The 21,507-nt window shown below is 36.5% G+C and overlaps 4 protein-coding genes across 4 annotated transcripts; 2 read left to right on the forward strand and 2 right to left on the reverse strand.

Moving 5' to 3' along the window:
* Positions 1-312: 312 nt before the first annotated feature.
* LOC112194033 (F-box/LRR-repeat protein At3g59200) lies at positions 313-2,778 on the reverse strand. The gene is made up of 4 exons (XM_040516927.1): positions 2,242-2,778; positions 1,800-2,057; positions 700-795; positions 313-375 (listed from the first exon to the last, which is right to left on the reverse strand). Exons 1-4 carry the CDS (start codon positions 2,776-2,778, stop codon positions 313-315), a joined length of 954 nt encoding a protein of 317 aa, XP_040372861.1.
* A 2,373-nt stretch (positions 2,779-5,151) lies between these two features.
* LOC112194034 (protein FAR1-RELATED SEQUENCE 5-like) lies at positions 5,152-5,988 on the forward strand. Its single transcript, XM_024334298.1, has one exon. It carries the CDS (start codon positions 5,152-5,154, stop codon positions 5,986-5,988), a length of 837 nt encoding a protein of 278 aa, XP_024190066.1.
* A 49-nt stretch (positions 5,989-6,037) lies between these two features.
* On the forward strand, positions 6,038-8,000 carry LOC112194035 (protein FAR1-RELATED SEQUENCE 5-like). The gene is made up of 3 exons (XM_024334299.1): positions 6,038-7,208; positions 7,746-7,822; positions 7,938-8,000. Exons 1-3 carry the CDS (start codon positions 6,038-6,040, stop codon positions 7,998-8,000), a joined length of 1,311 nt encoding a protein of 436 aa, XP_024190067.1.
* Positions 8,001-18,000: 10,000 nt separating this feature from the next.
* On the reverse strand, positions 18,001-19,891 carry LOC121052260 (secreted RxLR effector protein 161-like). The gene is made up of 2 exons (XM_040516928.1): positions 19,427-19,891; positions 18,001-18,084 (listed from the first exon to the last, which is right to left on the reverse strand). The coding sequence occupies exons 1-2, from the start codon at positions 19,889-19,891 to the stop codon at positions 18,001-18,003; spliced, it is 549 nt and encodes a 182-aa protein (XP_040372862.1).
* Positions 19,892-21,507: the final 1,616 nt, after the last annotated feature.

The raw sequence follows: 21,507 nt of genomic DNA on the forward strand, positions 1-21,507 counted from the left end.
AGGTGAAAGAGGAAGCAATAAAATAAAAAATAAAATCATAGAAAAGAACTCAACAATATCATTCCAGTCTTATCGAAAACAAGAATAATTTCATGCTAATCTTACTATTCATCACAAGCTGAATCATCAAAGAAGATTTGGATAATGAATGAACTCTTTGGCGGTGTCAGATCATAGGAAGTAGTAACCTTCTTATAAGGTAAGTGCAAAGCACTGTTGTATATGTCCTTACAAAAATTCCAATATAAAGCCCTGAATGGTGAAGAAACGAGAAAGCAAAGCATGGCTACCATCATTCATCAAAAAGGAGTTTTAATACAGCGCTGCAAACTCACAAGTGAGTTTCAGAAGTGAAACGGATTTCATGTGGTCATGCTACAAGCAATAGTAAATTCAAGTTCATTTCGCAAAGAAATGATGCATTCACAACTTTGGAAGGATCCATTCAATTTCACAAGTCTTTGAACCCCTAGGGAGCCTTGAAAATATCTGCCACAACTCCATTACTGATTCTTGACAGAAATTAGAACTTTAGAAGTATGAATTGTCACCTTGTTCAAAACCTTCCCGTGCTTCAACAAGTACCCTGCGACTTCCATCTCATCGATCCGTACGTCCTCGAAATCCCCGTATGTGAATAGTCTTTAGGCATGACAACAAACAAATAGGAACAACCTCGGGAGGAAACCATTCATGTACCAAGTCATCTTCATCATAATTGTCAGAATTGTCAGAATCATAATCATATTTATCAGGATCGTCTATATGAGCGCCATGAGCACGGCAATTGATGTTCTAAAAAGCATTAAACAATAATATTGAAAATTATATATCAGTACCATTTAGAGCATCTCCCATGGTAGGCTAAAAGCCAAATGGTTTTAGCCTATCAAAAACAGAATATTCCCTCTAATATACTTTTTTGGCCTACCAACAAAAAACAGTGCTGCCACCGTAGGCCAAATTCCGTAAGCCAAAAAACAAATATCATCACATCCAACGGCTATAATTTGAAAATGACTATAATTCCCAACTCCGAATATATTTTCTAGTATGGTTTTGACCAATCTATCAATAAAACTAGTCATTTTAGTTAAATGAAAATACGTATATCATAAAATTAATGATTACACATTTATTTTAAAAATTCTAAACATATCAAATATTGGGCTTATATTGAAGATCTCAATAAGATATCTACAATGATGTAATTTTAATATTTAGTAACATTATAAATAATTCATGTATATAGGAAAAATGATTTTTCTTAAATGTAAAATTCATGTTCTTAAATAAACAAAAAAACAAAGCCAGCAGGGCCCACCATTTGGCTTACCAAATCTGTGCCCAAATTTGGCCTAACAAATTTGAGAAGGCTAAATTTTTTTCTTGGTCCATGGGAAATAGCTTACCATGGGAGGATGTTTTAGGCTATAAATGGGATTATAGCCTATGGTGGGAGATGCCCTTAGCATATGTAAATTCAAGGCAACATTTGGCATGTGCAAAATCTCATGGACTTACATTCTCCAACAGAAGATATTCCAGATTGGGTGACGCATTGAGAAAAATTGGCAGTGATTGCCAAGAGCAGCAAGTTTGAAGACGTAGCTCCAACTGGTTCAAATTATTGAACGTAGGCATAGCATGCATATTGATATGCAATGTCAGGATCCTTCACAAGTGGCAGATGAATAAAGATAAAAGTTAGATATTTCCTCAGCATAATATAGAATTTTCATGGATAACATACGGAGTTAAAAAAATGCTATATAGTGAACAAGTTAGAGCATACTTACCCCCACAATTGAAGCTAAAATTGACAAATATTTGACATTCACGATTTCTGCAAAGAGCTTATGTATACGATCAGCAAAATATAGGTTCTCTCCCGCATGCAGACCTTTGAATTTAAGCTCAACTGTGCTTAGCGATTTTACATTCTTCAAAGAATAGCTTGCCAAAAGGTACTCGACATTGAACTTTTCAAGGTTTGGAGCATTAGCATTAACAAAATTTTTGTACTCATACCCTCCATCTGTAGCATAAGGGTCATCCTCTGGAACGTACAACACAGAATTTTATCTGTAGTCTTTTGAGTTTAGGAGCAGAGATAGTTAAGTTCAAAACTTCATCATCTCTAAGTCTTCCGAGATTTCCATGTATAATTAAATCTTCAAGTGCAGAGAAACAACATGAAAACAGTTTTGCCAATGCATCGACAGCAACAGGATAAGATACCTGAACATCAAGGTACTTGAGACTTGGAAAACAACTCGAGTTAGGAGGAATAGCAATAACCTGATCTGTTAGTATCAGCTTCAAAACTACCAGTGTCTTGCAAATGAAAATGCTTGTAGGCAACTTAAGACACCCTTCGTAGGAATTTGAGGGTGTGGTATAAAGATCAAGATTAAGTTCTACAACATTTCGCCTAATGGCAGTGCAAACCCAAGCATCAATACGATCAAAATAATCTTCGATTCCAAGGCAGATAAGACTGAATTTATGAATGTTTGACAAGTTACGGAACAGAAGTACTCTATCAACAAACCCGGGTTGAGGCACATGTTCATCTGAGTCATATTTCGGTGAAGATACATATACCTCTAGATTCGGAACATAAGTCCACACATTGTTCCATGTATGAGATAATAGGCAGGTCTTTACAGCATCTCTTGTTTCAAGGAATGAAATAATGTGAAAAAAAATTGCATCTGGCAATCCACTGATCCTATCTTCAATACATGCTTTAAAAAGCTTTGAGTTTGAACCCATTCAGGATGTGATACCCTATTTTGGAAACAGATAATGTGTTACAGTTCAAAACCTAAATAAAACATGAAGCTTTAGTGACTTGGAAACAAGCCTACATAAATCTATGCCGCTATGATACTTGTGAATCTGGATTCTGGAAACAGAATTCTTTTTATATGGGTCAGTTCTTATTGAAATAAATATATAGCATTTGGGGTTCCATTGAACAGCAAGTATTATAAGATTTCCATCGTCTTTTCATTTCGTTTTGCTAGGTTTTCTTGGTATCCAAACAGAGGATATAGACAGGTACAAAACTGAAAACAAAGGACATGCCAAAGATTAAAACTTTAACAATTTCAGAGCAAAGTTCAAAGATTTAACAAATCTCAAAAGAGCAAAGAAGTTACCTGTATTGCTTTTGTTTAGTGGGTCACTTCAGTACTACCTTTCCGTTGATGGCGAGACTTACTGTGAGAGACTCAGGAGGGTGTATTGTATTTGGATTTGTGCAGACTTTTTTTAAATGACAGACTTTTTGAAAAGTCCACAGACTCTTTAAAAAGTTGATAGACTGTTATGGATTTCTTAAAACCATTGATTTTAGCAACAGACTTTTATTGATTCATGAAAATCTATATACTTTATTATGAATGACTTCTACAGATTTCCTAGGATGTACAAAATATATAAATAATAAAAAATAAAAAAAACAAATGCAGCCCAAACACAAAACAAAAAAATAACTTGTTGTCTCTTCAATGCTCCAGTATCTTCTAATAGAAATTGACTCAAATAAATGATTGTTAGTCTGTCTAGCGAGTTTGTTCTCATTCCTAATCTCCCAACAACATAAATATACAATATAGATCACTTGATGTTTATGGTTAATTATTCTCATCAATTTTGTTTTCGCCGATTAACATATATTGTAGCAATATTGATCAATGTCTTGATCTATAATCAATCAATTGAAATTCAATTGTTCAACCTTTTTTTGAACCATAATATAAATTCAAAGTAATGAGAATAATTAATTAATAAGATAAAATTTAGTATGGTTCAAGGTCTTAGGGTTAGACCACAATATTTGAGTTTTAGGGTTTCATAAATCATTTTTATTGCTATTAGGGTTCGAAGTATCACAATTGAAAAAAAAAACAAAAACAAAAAAACAAAAATCACATTCAACAACTACAATGAACATGTTAGGTATCAAAAAAAGTTGATATCATAAAAAATTAGAGAAAAGACAAAAAATTAAGAAAGAGAGATGATGAAGGACAAACTTCTTCGTGCGTAAAGAGAATAACTTTGATAGACCTTTTTTTTTTTTTTGAAGAGGAAACTTTGATAGACTTTTTGAAATCTTTGGTCTGAAGGCTGGAAAATTATTGGAGTTTGTTATGTATAGTTAACATTACAAAGTCCATGATTATCCATGATTTTCTAATTCCATAAGTATGAATGATATTTTGAATACCTCTGTACTTTTATTCATTTTTAAAAGTCCTGATTGAATACCCCTAGATTTTGGTGGAATTCATGAAGTCTTTAAAAATCCTAATTGAATACCTCAAGACTTTCATGGATTGTTAAAAGTCTATATTGAATACACCCAGACTTTTAAATTCCATAGATTTCTTTAAAACTTCCACTAATTCCATATACAATACACCCCCCTCAGCTTCTCTACTTGGATTCTCTTTGCTATAATCTGCTTGGATATCAATGTGAGCTCGCCACGTCAGCACATCTCAATCCAAGGGCTATTAAGTTGACAACACACAAAGAGAGACTCTCTCTCTAACGATCTGAAATAGTTGACGTTAAGGCTTTTTCAAGTTTCCCTCCAACATTTTTCACCTTCTGCTAGTTCCCTCCAATCAGACTTCCTCTACAAACCCAGCTGATACGTCTCTTATTCTTCACTAACGATCACTCTTTGTCTCAGTCTAAATTTCATGCATCTTTGGATTCGGTCTTTAGGTGCTGGTACTTTGATTTCATCATTCAGGTATTTGTATCTAACTCTTTAGCATTGATCTTATGGATCCTGATCTTATCCCATTTAGCTTTTTAGTTTTGGGTTTTGGTTATTTGAAATCTCAGTCTTGTATCCATGGGTGTTTATCGTATTAAAGTATTCTATGTATATATGTTTAGCTAAGACATGATTCAATCATTCTTATTCTCTTGATCTAATTCTATGGTTTGTCATATCAGGAACTTCCATTATTTTGTTTTGTTTCAGAGCTAAAAACTGAACAGAGTACCGAAACAGAGTAGCATAGCATATAAGCCAAACTTCATAGCATGATCCATTTTGCTTCTAAATTTGATTGAAATGTTAATACAGATTTTATATGTTATCGATTGAAAATAAATGATTGAATGGAGGCTATGGATAGAGATGACTCGACTAGTCCAGATTACAAGCCAAGGAATGGTATGGAGTTTGACTCGAAAGAATTAGCATATGAGTTTTATAACATGTATGGGCGAAGAGTTGGGTTTAGTATTAGAAGACATACACATTACAAGAACCAGCATTCTAGTAAGCTCATCTCAAGAATATTTGTTTGTTCTAAAGAAGGTTTATGTACAATAGATCAGCGAGACCATTTGACTAAGAATCCTCGAGCGGAGACACGAACAAGTTGTGATGCTAAAATGATCATTAAGTTGGATAAATCAAGTGGTAGGTACAAAGTTGTTCAATTTGAAGAAACTCACAGCCATGATCTTGTAATACAAGAGTGTGCTCACATGCTACCATCTCAACAAAATGTAACTTCTTCACAAGGAGCTGAGATGGAATTGGTACAAGATTCTGGAATCCCACTGAAGCTTTCATTCGAGTTAATGGGCAGAGAAGTTGGTGGAAGAAAGGCTCTTGGATTCACTAAACAAGATCAGAAAAATTATCTTCAATCTCAAAGGCAAAAGAAATTGGCATATGGAGAAGCAGGATGCTTATTAAAATACTTCCAAAATCAAGCCTTAGAAAATCCCTCATTTTTCTATGCTGTGAAATTGGATAGTGATGAGCAAATAACAAATATTTTTTGGGCTGATGCTAAGATGATACTTGATTATGGTTTATTTGGTGATGTTGTGAGTTTTGACACTACATACAGAACTAATGAAGCCAATCGTCCATTTGGAGTATTTGTGGGATTTAATCATCATCGTGAAACTGTAATCTTTGGGGGCAGCAATGATGTATGATGAAACTGATGATTCGTTTACATGGTTATTTGAGAAGTTTTTGGAGGCAATGTCTAACAAGGCTCCAAAGTCAATTTTTACGGATCAGGATGCTGCAATGGCTAAAGCTGCTGCAAATGTGATGCCTAACACATATCACTTGCTTTGCACATGGCACATAATGCAAAATGCCATTAAGAAATCAAGTAGTATATTCAAGGGTGATGAACGGGCCACCACCTTCTTATCAAAATGTATGAATAACTATGAAGAGGAGGATGAGTTCCTAGTTGTGTGGGAAGCAATGCTTAATGAATATAGTGTGCATGAAAATCCTTGGTTAAGTAGTATATTCCGTTTAAAGGAGAAATGGGCAAAACCGTATGTCAAGTGGGCATGGTCTGCTGGAATGCATAGCACCCAATTTAGTGAGAGTTTCAATGCTAGCCTAAAATCATATGTTAAGTCAGACTATGATGTGGTTCAGTTTTTCAAGCACTTTGATAGATTGCTCAATGATAAGCAGTATAAAGAGTTAGAGGCTGAGTATGCTTTGTGCTACAAGTTACTTGCTATTGGGATATTTTCTTCAATGGTGATCAAGGCTGGAAATATTTACACTAAAGCTATTTTTGAAAAATTCCAGATTCAGTATCAGAAGGCTCTTGATTACAATTTAGTCGGATGTATTCAAGATGGTGATGACATTGTGTATAAAGTTTCCTTTAATGGTCATCCAAAGAAGAGATGTGTTAGGGTGAAGAAAGACCAGTCTGTATCATGTAGTTGCAGGTTGTTTGAGATTGAAGGTATTCTGTGCCGCCATGCAATAAAAATCCTTACTAACTACATGAATGTCAAAGAAATTCCTGATCAGTATATTCTAAAAAGATGGACAAGAAAAGCAAGATCAGAAAGAGTGAAAGACATGTATGGCCAAGACATCCAAGATACCAACCTACAACAAACATCTTGGTACAAGTCTCTAAGTTCCATATCGACCAAGATTTCATCTCGGGCAGCTGAGAGAGAAGAGACATTTAAGTTTGTTGTTCAGAAATTGAGAGAACTAAGCAAAGCTATTGAAGACATGTTATGTTCAAAAATGGATACATTACATCTTGGTAAGGATGACCAGATTACACCTCCCAGCAATGATGTGATTGAGGGTATTAATCTGGCCAAAAGTAACTCGGATAAGGCAAAAGTTGTTCAAGCCAAGGGATTCAAGAAAAGGGAGAGTACTCAAGGAAGAAAAAAAAAGAATTATAGGTTATTTTGAAAAAAGTTTGGCCAAGAATCAAAAAGGGAGAACTCTTGATACAAAAAAGTCATCTAGTTCTGATTCAACCAAGGTATTTGGTTTTCGTAAAATTTGTTCATCTAGTTCAAGAAAACCAAGGTATTTCGTTTTCTTAAAAGTTATTCATGTTTTTTCTTTTTTCATTTCGGCAGTCTGGAAATTGTGGTGCTCCAATTCCAATGTTATAGATGCCATTTCAAGAATCTCAAAGTTTTAGTTACCAAGCATTACTTAACTCTCAAGATTTTCCAGATGATAGGACACAAGATGGTGATGAATGATTTTAAGGATGAGTTCAATTTCAAGCATTATTTTTGCTATCTGTGGGGAAGCATATCACAGAATCGTATAGATATTAGGCTTTGTACAGTTTCTGCAGTTTTTGGTCTTTTCTGCAGTTTCTGGTCTTTTCTGTAGTTTCTGGTCCTTTCTGCAGTTTCTGGTCTTTGTATAAAGTTTCTGGTCTTTTCTGCAGTTTCAGAGTTTCATCAGTTTGTTAGGCTTTTTGGGGCTGCTGATCAATTTCTGGAACTGCTTTTGCTGTTCATTCATGTAGTGGAACAAAGATGCTATTTTGATCCAAGTTATTTAACTATGTGCTTTTATAGTTTAAGCATTACCTACTTGATAATGAACTGTACAAGCCTTAGTTTTATGTATTTCGTAGCCAATTCCAAATAGCCAGATCAATTTGCCACTTTCTGCTCAATTTGTTGTGTACAAGTTTTAGTTTTGATCCACTTTTTGCAGTTTCGAAGTGTTCATATTCAGTAGCTTAACAATGAGGCAATCACTTAAAACAAGTATTTTTGTTCTTCAAACCTGCTTCTTTGGTACACCTATTGACAAAGCTAGTTACTTTACTTAAACAAGCTTGAGAACTTTGATCGAATTGGCATATGGCTGAAATCTCATGTAAATAATACTTTGCAGAATTTCTTCATACATACAAACTTTTCATATTAATTCACTCCAAATTGGAGTCTTGCACAATCTTTTCATACATAGAAACTTAACAATTTACTCCAAATTGGAGCCATGGCCAAAAGTAAAAGTTTACACATTCACCAAAACCCAACAACCTTCAACAATAACATTAGCTCCAAGTTGTTAACATCATCAACTCTACTTCATATCCTAACCAACATGTGGTGCTCTAATTTTCATTCCTTCACGGGATCTTTCGTTGTAGAGATCAATGCGAGTCCTGCAACAACATGGCTTCTTGTACAAATTGTCATTGACAACATGAGCATGATAAACCTGATAAGGTGAAGATGAATAACATTAGCTTCAAAGACTTCATGATTTTTAAATGCAAGATAACATTAGCTATGAAGGTGAAGATGAATAACATCCAACTTACAAACCAACTTCAGCATTTTCTCTCTTAGTCTGTCCAAAAGTTTCGAAATTGGTAAAATTACAACATCTATACGAAATCCTTACAAATTTCCAATATTTCCTCTACTTCACACCAATGGTACCCTCCTACTCCAAATCAAAGCTCAAGGCGTACAAATGCATTATTTTTTTCCACACTTAACCCATCAATCAACAATGAAAGTCCCTCAAAACAGACCAACCCAGATGATAAAATGCTTAATATAGATGGTATAATAGAAACAATATGCAGAACAAACAAAAGGGTAATCATAACAGACCTGAGAAAAAGCATCAACAAAATAGTTATCTTCAAATTTGATCTATTACATCAACAAAACAATTTAGAATTCACTCCTACAACCTCCCAACAAAATACCCCCAAATTCAATAAATTGAAATACACCCAAATCAATTTGATTCAACAAACAACATAACACGGGATGGTGAGGAGAAGGAGGAAATTGGGCGAAGAGAGAGAGAGAGGGAGATGTGAGGAGTTGAGAGATCGTTATCGATTTATTCACGACTTGATCGTGAGGGGAAGGAGGAAATTGGGCGAAGCGAGAGAGAGAGGGATTGAGTCGAGGACTTATTGACGTTAAAGTACTATTTCAGATTCTTAGAGAGAGAGTCTCTCTTTGTGTGTTGTCAGCTTAATAGCCCTTGGATTGAGATGTGCTGACGTGGCGAGCTCACATTGATATCCAAGCAGATTATAGCAAAGAGAATCCAAGCAGAGAAGCTGAGTCCTACTGTGAGAGGCTGAGTGAAAGGACAAGACCAATGACAATGAATTACCCACTCTTCTATTTTTCCTTAATAATTTTGGGCCTAATATCAAGTTACCCCTCTAAATTGAGAATTTAACACCTCGCCCCTCAACAATAAAAAGTCTTAAATTTGTTATGCATGTATCGAAATGGACCAGTTTAGTCCAATTTTAGTCCCTTTGCCAAACTATCAGAGAAGATAGAATTACGGGTATATATACGACTATACATTTCTTGGATTATCGAGTGTATTTGATTCAACAGTTTAGTCCAATTTTAGTCCCTTTGCCAAACTATCAGAGAAGATAGAATTACGGGTATATATACGACTATACATTTCTTGGATTATCGAGTGTATTTGATTCAACAGTAACATGAGTATTTTTGATTACTTGCTACAAGTACTTTAATAAATTATTTATCCCATGACCAATTAGGATAACAATATTGTGTAACTTGAACGATCATATTGTAAAAATTTTTAAAACATGGTGCAATGTAAGACACAATTTATACTTAATGGGTACAAAGTTTAATTAGTTCTTCACGGTGATGTATTTGAATGAACGTTCACTAAAGTGAGTATTAGTGATTTGGCGTCCCATGACTTTGCAATGAGGAAGGACTTTGTGTAACTTGGAGTACCAAATTGTAATGTTTTTGAACAAGGTGCATGTGAGAAATAATATAGACTTAGAGGATATAAAAGTATAGTTTGTCTTTGGATTAATTTCAGTTTAACCCCTTGAAGTTTGGGGGTGTCATCATGTCACCCCCTCGACTCTCAATTTTAAATTTTTAATCCCCAAACTTTTCAATTTCAGTCAGTGATGTCCAATTTCTCAGATTCCATCCAAATTGGATGTTAATTCTGACGATCTAACCCACTTTGAAGCCTTTTAAGGACACATATGAGTTTTTTTTTTTTTTTTGTCTTGAAATGACCATAAAAGGCTTCAAAGTGGGTTAGATCGTCAGAATTAACGTCTAATTTGGACGGAATCTGAGAAATTTGACATGACTGATTGAAATTGGAAAGTTTGGGGGGTAAAAATTCAAAATTGAGAGTCGAGACACCCCCAAACCTCAAGGGGGGGGGGATAAACTGAAATTAATCATTTGTTTTTCCATGAACATTGATAAATAGAAGACAGTTCTCACAAAAAAAAAAACCACATTCACTCACACACACTGAAGTGAGTATAGCTGATCACACTTCAACAAATCATATCCCAGATTCCACGACTTCGCAAGGTTAAAGGACTTTCCTTAACTGGGAGGATCAAATTTCGTATCAAAAACAAAAAAACTGGTAGGATCAAATTGTAAACTTTGTTAACAACATTGTGCAATGCAAAGTATAAACTATAAAGCATGGAAAAAATTAATTCTCTACAAAGACTTCATTTATATTCTACCTTTCAATCTAAAATGACTTCCATCTTTAAACGTATCCTGCCTAAATTCTATGGTAGCACTCGTTAGCCATATTCATATATTGTTTAATTTGTTTAGAGGAGAATCATGTTGATGAAGCTAGAGTTAAACATACGTGTCGATGAATTGATTACTTTAGCATTTGCAGGTTCGCATTGATCATGAAACGATTTGCTGGGACTTTGAAAATCAAGCATGATTCTCTGATTAATGAAGTTTAATTAATTAAAGTGAGTACAGCAAGAGACCATTACTTTAGTTACTTCAAAAGCACGTGGGAATAAAATTTCCGTGCTTAATGCATATAGATTAAGTCTACCATGCCAAACTCTGGCTATTATAGGCAAGCATTTTTTTATACCTTAAAGCTAGACAGCTTGTATACCCTGCTAGATCAGGAAGCTTGGCTTCTCTGCAATTGTAGACCATTCTATATCTCTAATAAGAACTGAAAAGGGGAACTATGGTTCTGCCTTTTGAACTGTAACTTAAACGAAAATGTAACTTTGAGCATATATACCATCTGCATTCTTTAGATTAGATAGTAGCTGAGCTACTCCTTTTTGCATATATAATTTCTTAGGTCTTATCCACTGACTATCTTTACTGGTGAAAACGATGTTGATGAGCTTTTTCCACAGAAGAAATCTTGTATCATACCAATTTGACTATTCCTATAGATTTAAGCAAGTTTTAGATTATGAAGGCCAACTTTTGTAGTGTCAAAATCATAGATAGCATCTATAGTTTAATTTTTCGTGAAATCTACGCTAGTGCAAAGGTAAAATTATACAACTTAACTACTGTTATCGATTTTATAGCATCACAGTTCATATTTTGGTTGACCATCATTGGCACAATGTGGAAGGTGAAAATGGAAAAATTGATTTTTAGTGCAATGCCATTGTTCCAAGACCTATTTGTAGTAGACAAACAAAAGTACTAATAATATCTTGAAGGTGAAGAGAGTGCAAGGAAAGAGCCAAGAATTGCATAATGAACTTTGATAGTTTGATTAAGGCTGTTTTAGCCAATTTCAAAAGCAGAGGACCTGATAGGAAATATGCTCTTCTTTTCTCTGGTCTCCAATGTATTTGTTTACCAATAACTGTCCTATTCATCCCCCCCCCACGGCCCCACACCCACATGTGATCACAAGTTCACAACCACTCATTACTTTCTTAAGTCCGAATCCTCCAGATTCTTGGCCTCCCGCTATAAATACATAACACAGCCTCATTGCCAATATAAACCAAAGAGAGAGTATACAACATTCTTCAATAGCTCTTCACTCTTAAGCATTTGATTATTGTGTTAAGAGTCATGGGAGGAAACAACAGACAGAAGAAATCTTCTCTCTCATTCTTCAGCTTCTTCAAGTCTCGGAGGCCTCGCCGAGGAGAAGAGATAGAGGATTCGTATTTGAGTGCAAGAAGGGTGTGGCCCAGTGTGGAGGATAGAGGCGGTCGATGGGTAGCTGAGCCTGGCATTGACAACAAAGCTGCTGATTTCATTGACAGAATCCACAAGAACATGGCCATGGTCTCGGAATCGGATTGCAAAACCTTAACTGTAAACCCAGCAGCAGGACAGGACTAGAAGAAAATAGTCTACATTTTTTTATCTGTTGTCTTATTCAAAATGTTGTATCTACTTTGAGAAGCACTATAAATAAAATAGTTGTTCTGTTTAGATGAAGCTTTTGTTATTCTCTCATGTACAGATCATTGACTAGCAATATGCTTCAGCTTCTGTTCAAATGGTTGTTAAGTTTCATAAAGAAATAAATTATTAGCTATACTTTTAAGATACTTTTCATGGCATCATTCTTCATGTTAACTCTAGTACTATATCGTTATTATAAACACCAATCAGATAGCTGAAGTAATTAATTAGTCTTCAGTGCTCTAGATTTTGGTTGAGTATAAGTAAAATGAAACAGAAGAGCAGAAGCCTCAAGATATTAAGGAGTAAGCGCGCAGAATGACGGCAATGAGAAGATTGATGTACAATTTACTCTAAATACAGAGTTAACTTCATCTAATCTATCCCCATTTCTGCAACTAAGATCATCGTTTGAGGAGTTCTGGTTTTCGTTTAATTGATTCGGAATCTGCAACAAACTCATGACACAATGACACTAAGGCTTCAAATGATTAGAATACAACAGCGGCTTGGTTTCCAGCTTGTCGATCAGATTTCCAGTTGCAAACACAAACTTTAAAAAGCATACAGTTACATACTAGATAAACGTTTTCAGGGACCTTCAATGGATCAGATGTCCTTGGCATGTTCTTCAATTAGTTTCGAACAGACTAATAAAGCAGGTAATTCCTTGATCGCTTCTTAGTTCAATTAAGTTATTCAGTTCCTTTTCTAGCAAGATTCCAGTTGAAATGAAAGCCAAAGTAATTAAAGTGCCTATACTCTGGGGAATCTGCCACGGTTCCACGAATAGGGGTTGTGGTTACTTCTGCCCAATTTATTGTACATGGTACATGCTTTTGTTCTCAATCTTTTCCTTTAGGGGTCCAAGGCACCAACTATTCATCTTCTCTCTTTCTTTTTAGCCTTCAACTTTAACATGGCTCTTTTTAAGTCTATGCATGATAACATGCAAATGTTGGAATCCACTCAACAAACACTAGGTACAGCTAGCTACCAGACAAAAAAATTAAATCAATGATGGAGAACAATATCAGAGCAACCCTCCAGAGTAATAGGAGACCCATCAATAAATCTCAACCAGAAACAATGCATGTTATGCCATTCAATAATCTCTAACTAGAATCAATTAACCAATCAATTAAACCACTTGTATGTCTTGGTCTTATGTGACCCCTAGAAGGGATTACACTTTTGGAATCTCATTAAGCGCTGAATTAAGACTTCTTCTTGTGTCTCTTCTATTAATTTCGGGGTGCTTAAGGCGAATCATTCCGTTTTGACAATATTCTTCACTAATTGTTGAAGGCATGCTAGCTAGTATGAAAGATGCTTGCTAATCTAAACCTCATTTATTGTTATAATTTCTTCAATCACCAAATTAGGCATTAATTATGATCTCATATCAAATATCATGAACATTGTACTGATGTTCGTTCATTCTTTTTTAGTACGACATGTACGAATTTTTGCAGAATTTGGGGATTATTCTTGTCTTCCACTTTGTCTTTTTTTTTTTTTCCCTTTTTCCCATAACAGCTTCTCCTCCCTTAACGTTGATATTTGTGACATAAAAAAGCAAAAATGAGACAGGTGACCTTCTAAAGTAAATACCAGCCTGAATTTGATGGTGAAGTGAGTTCTGTATGACTTTTTATAGCTGTATTGAACTGTGGCCTTAATCAGTAAAAGAGTTCCACTTTTCTAATTAAGATCTTATGAGTACTTCTGATGGTTCATGTGGTTTGGACAATTTTTGATTGCTAAAAGTTAACGCCTCACAAGGCCCTACTAGATATTTATCAGCAAAGCCTTGATCTTTACACATGCAAAGTGAATTCTAAAGAATAATTTATCACAGATTCTTACTGTTGAAATTGCTCTTAATATCTTCAAGTGGAAAAAATCTCACTTGCCATTTAGTTTCTTGTAGCACTAACACAATCTGTGGTCATAAGATGATACAGTAAGTAGTGATACTTAGAGAATCTTTTCTCTTCTATTCCTGTAGAATATATGTTTTTACTGCCTATATTAGTTTTAGTTTTTGAGTAATCAATCGCAGTGATCTTCGAGTCTGAAAATTAATGGAATCTTCAAAACCTACTAATTAGATTTGGACCACCTCTGAGGTAGGCTTTTGAATTTGTACTGTCAATAATTATTACTTAATTGCTGGGTAAGACCAATTTTACACCTTTCTTTACATCAGGTGACAGATTTATGCTTGGTCCAAGTTACTGTAATTGGGTTTGATCCATAAGATTCAGAGGTGAACGTACTGCATCTGCACTCAAAAGTGAGGTTTGAGCAATATATTAGTTGTTAATCTTTCTTAGAGGAGAATCATGTTGAATGCATAATATGGAGGTGGAAAATTCTTCTGTTGAATTGACTTCACTCAGAACAGGTTATGTAAACTTTGTAGAAACAGAATCACTCACGAAACCTGTTCAGTTTTTATTTTTTATTTTTCATTTGATGCTGCTGATCTAATTTTATTTTCCATGCTGTTCTGAGTGATTATAATAAGCATAAAAAGAACATCCTCAAATTATACTAAGACTCTCCACAAAATCTATGTATTCTAACAAACACCAATTAGCAAAGAGTGCACGAATAGCTACTCCATTTGCTTTGACATATCGGTGACATACCGGAAAGATAACTCTATCACGAAAAAGCATCATTACAAATAACACAGCTTTCCCACTATGTTGCGGCACAGAAATCAATCTGGCGACACTCAATTTCATCCTACCACTAGGAGGTTGCGTCTATTTGATCAAGCAAATAGCTCGCCTCCTCACTAGGCCAGATAAGGCACACTGGGTGAGCATACCGGGACCAAGCCCACGTCGCCCTGCCAAAGAAGGACTTATTACCGGCATAAAGCTGCGTCTAATCAAATTTAACATGCAATAAAACACAAAAATAAAACAATTTTCTCTCGAGTTTTTTTCTCTCGGTTTTCTCTCAGACAGCTACTTTATCTAATGAAAACTGAAGATTAAACTAAACCCAGTTACAGTTAAGGATTACATAAGTGACGAAGTGGTGTTAGCTCAGTGGTTCGAGCACCCACTACGTATGTACGAAGTCATAGGTTCGAGTCACTATGAGGGTAGGAGTGAAACCCTTTGATCCTCTTTAGAAAAAAAAAAAAAAAAAATTACATAAGTTGGATGTTTAAAAATGGATTAAATTTAGTTTAGTCCCTCAAACTTTAGGCCAAATATCAGTTTAGTCCCTCATCTTTTTTTTTTCAATCAAACTCATCCATGATCTCTTAAATTGCATCAACCTCGTCTAAAATTTGAATCTAACGCCAAATGTGACGTCATCCACTGAGCTGAAGCAGACAAGGAAGTCCCACATTTCTGATTTTGAACCCACAAGAATGGCGAAATGGGCATTTCATATTTAATCTAATTTCTAATTTTTTTCCTCTTATTTTTCTCTCTTCTCTCTCTTGCTCTCTCTCACTCTCTTAACTTCCGATGAAACCAGATTCGCACAACCCAAAATCCACCCTGAAATGCTGAGAAGCATCCTTTCTCGGCGTTATGGCGTGTACACCTATGTCATGATCTCCGCCCTCCTCCTCCTCCTCTCCATCTCTCTCCTCTACACCCACCCTTCCCACTCCCAATCACGGCGCTTTAGCTACTGTCACCAAACCCCCATCTCCCAAAACGACTACGTTTCTCTCTCCAACCCCTTCATCTCCGATGACGCCACCGCTGCCGTCACCACCATCCCCAACAAATTACATTAAAAAAAAAAAAGACAAAAATGAACCTCCTCCTTATGTGAACCGAGTTTCGAGTTTAGCATAAGAAGAAAGCTTGACGTCAAGATCTCCTTTGATCTTGCTGGCTTCTCTCCTTAGCTCCTCCCACCCCGATTCTTGTAGCTCCATATTCGAATCCGTCATTTGGATCTCTCTCCAATTCGGATCCCGGATCGACCCGTTTTGCCTTGTCTGGATGCTTTCCACCTCCTCCAATCCCTCAAATCCCTCTCCCTAGTGGCCGCAACCTCCCTCACCCTGGCCCCGCCGTCCCTTACTGCCGAGATTGAGAAGGCGACGCTCTTCAACTTCGACTTGACCCTGCCGATCTAGGTCGTCCAGTTCCTCCTCCTCATGGTGGCCCTCGACATGATCTACTACTCGCCCCTGGGTAAGTTCATGGACGAGCGTGGCATCAGGGAGAAGCTGGGAGTATCACTGTTGCTCCGGTTTTGAGAGGGTGGTGGAGTTTGGTTTTTAGAAATTAGATTAAATATGAAATGTCCATTTTGCCCTTCTTGTGGGTACAAAATCAGAAATGTAGGACCTCCTTGTTGGCTCCAGCTCAGCGGATGACGTCACATTTGGTGCCAGATTCAAATTTTGGACGAGGTTGATACTCTTTGAGAGATCAGGGATGAGTTTGATTAAAAAAAAAAAGATGAGGGACCAAACTGATGTTTGGCCTAAAGTTTGAGAGACCAAACTGAATTTAATCCTTTAAAAATTCACTAAGAAAATAGCCAACAGTGGGGAGAACAAACTCAAGCATGAGGGAGAAGAGGGAAGGTAATGGTGAAAATTGGGAAAGAGGGCTACAATAACCTAGAGAGAATGGGAAAGATCCAAGGTGAAATTTGACAGTTGAAGCTGTCATTGTCATACTCATAAATAAGATGGACAAAAAAACTCATGTCACTGAAAGGCCTAAAGAAATGGCAATAACAAATTTACAAAGAAAATATCTTCTACTAATTAAAAAACTTCTGCCACAAAGATCAAATATCCAGTATAATGCAGGGTCACACAAAACAACCCAAATTAATCAGCAGCAAGGAAGGTCATAAACCAAAGCAGCCACTCAAACAAATGGGGAACATTTGATTAAGACGAATAAGAAACAATGAAAAAATTGAAAATTGAAGTCATCATCAGCATGTCACGATCCCACAATGTACAACATTCCTCAACTAACAAAGGCTGAATGGAAGAGTTCCTCACCAGATATCCTATGGTTCATGTTTAGAAACACAGTTCCTAATTACATTAAGGTAGATATCAGATGGACTAATTTCCTCCAACTCGATTTGAATCCCATCAAGCTCTCTCTTGAAACTGTCGATCGCGCTTGCATAGATCTTCTTGTTTCCCTCCCTTGATGTATCAAGCGACCTTCACGTACAACAAGAAAAAATGTACATAAGTCATGATTAGATAACCAATGTACTGAAGCGCAACTACTACAAACAATTGAAAGTGATCTAAAACTAGAATTACAAGGCAATAAACAATATCTGCCTTTTTGGGACGCCCTCTGGTATAGGAAGATCGAAATTGAAAACAGCATAACAACATTCATAAGTAGGAAAACTATCTGTGAAAGCCTCATATGTTTCTGTTGGATCACCAGTTGCTTCCACAATAACTTGCTTTTGCTCCTCCTCAATCTTGAAAACTACTTAACGGTAGGTCCTCTTTGTCTTGAGCTCCAGAAACTTCAACTTGCACTCTTTGTGCACAGCGATACCAGATGTTGCATCAGCCTGTGAATTGCAAAAAATTAACTTAGAAACACCATATTTTACAGCAACACCATACATGAATGATAAAGCTGTGTGGAAAGAAAAAAGAAGCAAAACATGAAAACAAGTAATGAAATGTTTCGATAGAATTAACAAATAAATTTATACACCAGAAAGAGAAAGAGAGAGAGAGAGACCTTTGCATAAGTTTTGAAAAGATTGGTTAAGCCACCACCGGATCACCGATTCTAAACATTAACAAGTTATTTTGCAATAGGGTCAAAGCATCAGCAACTTGTGCATAAGCCACTCCTTCAGCTTTCTGCTGATTTAATCCTGCAATACTCCCCTGTTCTGCCAACTTTTCTTCAAGATTATGGGAATGGTTTCCATTCAAAAGTTGTTATAGTCGAGCTTGGCATTGATGGAGTGTTCTGATCTTTCCATCCAGAGAAGAAGAACTGAAGAAATCAAGCACAGTATTCAACTTGTTTAGACCAAGAGAAGCAAAGGCATTTCGGAGCCTTTGATCCTCCTCTTTGCTCCAAGCTCGTTTCTTTATATTCTGACAAACCACATTTTGCCATCTTTCTTTGCACTGGTCTTTCCCTTTTCCAACTATCAAAGCCACGTCATTCTAATTTTTGATGTGTCCTCCCTTACGAGCAGCAACTTTCTTCACTGCATATTTTAGCTTCTTATCCTCCTCAGTTGTCCAGGAACTGTTGAAACTCAATTACCCTTTGCACAAGTAATACACACAAATTGGGAGTCTAAAACTTATTCAATTAAGAGAGAAACGGTTGGCTTATAAACAAGCCTTTACAACTGAAACGAAAACAAAGCAGCCCACGTTCAAAACATCCTGAGAATGTGGTAAGTGGTTGTTGAACAAATCAAGCCCTAAACAACTAACCCTAACAAATAGAGTTTTATTAACATAAGCAATAAATGACTTAATAATAAATGTGTTTAACCCTAACATAATAAACACAATAAATAAACACAAAAACAACCTAATGCTTCATCAATTCCTCCCTTAAACTGAATTGCTGTTTGCAATCAGTTTACTCACAAGGCACGTTGCACATTCCAAGCAGCTCTCTCAGCTTCACATAAGCATCTAGCTTCAAGGGTTTCATCATGATCTCTGCGACTGGTCTTGTGAGCTGCAATGCACCAGTTCCACTACTCCATTTCTCGAAAGCTCACGAAGAAAGTGAAACCTAACATCTATACGTTTGCTCCTCCCATGCATAACAAGATTTTTTGACAGTTTAATGGCTGAGCTAGTATCAAAATAAATAACAGTACACTTACTTTGACTCCAGCTAAGTTTTTCAAGAACACTTTTCATACATACTTCATGGCATGCACAAGAAGCTGCCGCAATGAACTCAGCCTCGGTAGTCAACAGTGTAACAACAGGTTGTTTCTTTGAGGACCATGACACAGCTCCTATGCTCATTAGAAACACATAACCTGATTTGCTCATTCGATCATCTACGTCCCCTGCATAGTCATTGTCCAAGAAAGCCACCAGCTTCCCAATTTCTCCTCCTTTCTTGTAGCATACCCTTAGCTCAGTAGTTCCCTTCAAGTACCTCAAGATTCTTTTAACAGCCTGCATATGCAACTCGGTGGGTTTCTCCATGTACCTACCCGCCAAACTCACCATATACATTAGATCAAGTCTTGTAGCAGTTAGGTCCATCAAGCTCACAATCATCTGTTTATACTGTGTGGCATCAACTCTAGCTTCAGCCTCATCCTTGGCTAACTTACATCCTGGAACAATTAGATTCTCTACTGAATTGCTCCTCTCCATTCCAAATCTCCCCAACACTTCCTAAGCATAGTTCTTTTGACTGATGTAGATTCCCTCCTTGTTTTGTACAACCTCCACACCAAGGAAATACTTCATTTTGCCCAAATTCGTCATGTCAAACTCCAACTTCATTGAGGCTTTGAACTTCTGAAACATGTCTTCATCGTTTCTTGTGAATATTAGATCATCTACATACAGACTTACGATCAATACTTCCCCACCTTCTTCTGACTTAACAAATAGAGTATGCTCACACTCATATCTTTCAAAATCTTCCTTAACAAAGTATGCCTCAATCCTGCTATACCAAGCTCGGGGAGCTTGTTTTAACCTATACAGTGCCTTCCTCAACTTGTACGCCTTGTGCACCTCTCCCACCTTCTTGTAGCCTTGAGGCTGCTCTACAAAAACATCTTCATTCAATTCTCCATGTAGAAATGCGCTCTTAACATCGAGCTGATAAACACACCAACTTCTTTGTGCAGCCAGAGCCAAAATCATCCTAATAGTGTCCCATCTAGCAATAGGAGCAAATACTTCAGTGTAATCAATGCCATATTGCTGAGCATGTCCCTTTGCTACAAGCCTAGCCTTGTACTTGTCAACTTCTCCTTTTTCATTAAGCTTGGTTTTAAAGATCTATTTCACTCCAATTTTCCGTGCTCCCGTAGGTAGTGTAGTTAGCTCCCATGTTCCATTATTCTCTATTGCACTCATCTCCTTGTCCATTGCTTTTCTCCACTTAGAGCTCTTATTTGCTTCTTCAAATGATGTTGGATCACCAGCTACTGTATACAAAACCAAGTTATGCATTTCTTCTCCTTTTGACAAGCCCTCACCGGTCACATAATCATCCACCCATAATGGTTGTCTTCTATTCTTCTCTTCATGTGGACTAGGGACATTACTTTCAAGTGAGTTTGTTGAAGATGAGCTCATCTCTCCACCCTCTTCAGTTTGCTCAATTTCCCCATTTGCTTCTTCACTATTATCGTGAACACCAACTTCTTCAGTTTCAGTTTTATCACCCCACTCGAAAACATCATTTTTCATTTCTTCTGCATCTTTACCCCAATCCCATTTTTCATCCTCCTCAAAAGCTACATCCCTACTTACAATTATTTTCTCTGTGACTGGATTATAAAGCCGGTAGGCCTTTGATTCTTCACTGAATCCTAAGAGCACACACTTGACACTCTTGTCATCTAATTTTGTCCTTCTCCTATCCAGAATGTGCACATGTCCAATGCACCCAAATACTCGAAAATGCTCCACTGTTGGCTTGATCCCACTCCATGCTTCTTCAACAGTCTTATCTTTCACTGAAAGCGTTTGACTTCGGTTAAGAATGTGAACTGCCTAATTGACAGCTTCAGGCCAAAATTCCTTGGGAATCTTCTTTTATGATAGCATGCTTCTCACAAGATTCATTACTGTTCTATTTTTCCTCTTAGCAACTCCATTTTGCTGAGGGGTAAAAGTTGTAGTGAGCTGCGTACTTATGCCATTGGAACCACAGAACTCATTCAAATCATTTGAGGTAAACTCCCCTCCTCTATCTGTGTGAAGACAACAAATATATTCTCCAGTTTCTTTTTCAACCAAGTTTTTGAACT

This window comes from Rosa chinensis, chromosome 3 (genome assembly GCF_002994745.2).
Source record: "Rosa chinensis cultivar Old Blush chromosome 3, RchiOBHm-V2, whole genome shotgun sequence".
Classification (NCBI taxonomy): Eukaryota; Viridiplantae; Streptophyta; class Magnoliopsida; order Rosales; family Rosaceae; genus Rosa; species Rosa chinensis.

Bases quoted from the DNA above. Each gene is read 5' to 3' on its own strand.
- LOC112194033 (XM_040516927.1), bottom strand. From the start codon at position 2,778: ATGGGTTCAAACTCAAAGCTTTTTAAAGCATGTATTGAAGATAGGATC. The intron at 2,058-2,241 runs GTATCTTATCCT...TACGTTCCAGAG, and splicing joins TCAAGTACCTTGATGTTCAG to GATGACCCTTATGCTACAGA. The intron at 376-699 runs GTACATGAATGG...TATTGCTTGTAG, and splicing joins ATTATGATGAAGATGACTTG to CATGACCACATGAAATCCGT.
- LOC112194034 (XM_024334298.1), top strand. From the start codon at position 5,152: ATGGAGGCTATGGATAGAGATGACTCGACTAGTCCAGATTACAAGCCA.
- LOC112194035 (XM_024334299.1), top strand. From the start codon at position 6,038: ATGTCTAACAAGGCTCCAAAGTCAATTTTTACGGATCAGGATGCTGCA. The intron at 7,209-7,745 runs GTACTCAAGGAA...TCTTTTCTGCAG, and splicing joins GGGATTCAAGAAAAGGGAGA to TTTCAGAGTTTCATCAGTTT. The intron at 7,823-7,937 runs GTAGTGGAACAA...TGTATTTCGTAG, and splicing joins TGCTTTTGCTGTTCATTCAT to CCAATTCCAAATAGCCAGAT.
- LOC121052260 (XM_040516928.1), bottom strand. From the start codon at position 19,891: ATGGAGAGGAGCAATTCAGTAGAGAATCTAATTGTTCCAGGATGTAAG. The intron at 18,085-19,426 runs GTATGTATGAAA...TGCAATTCACAG, and splicing joins CTTCTTGTGCATGCCATGAA to GCTGATGCAACATCTGGTAT.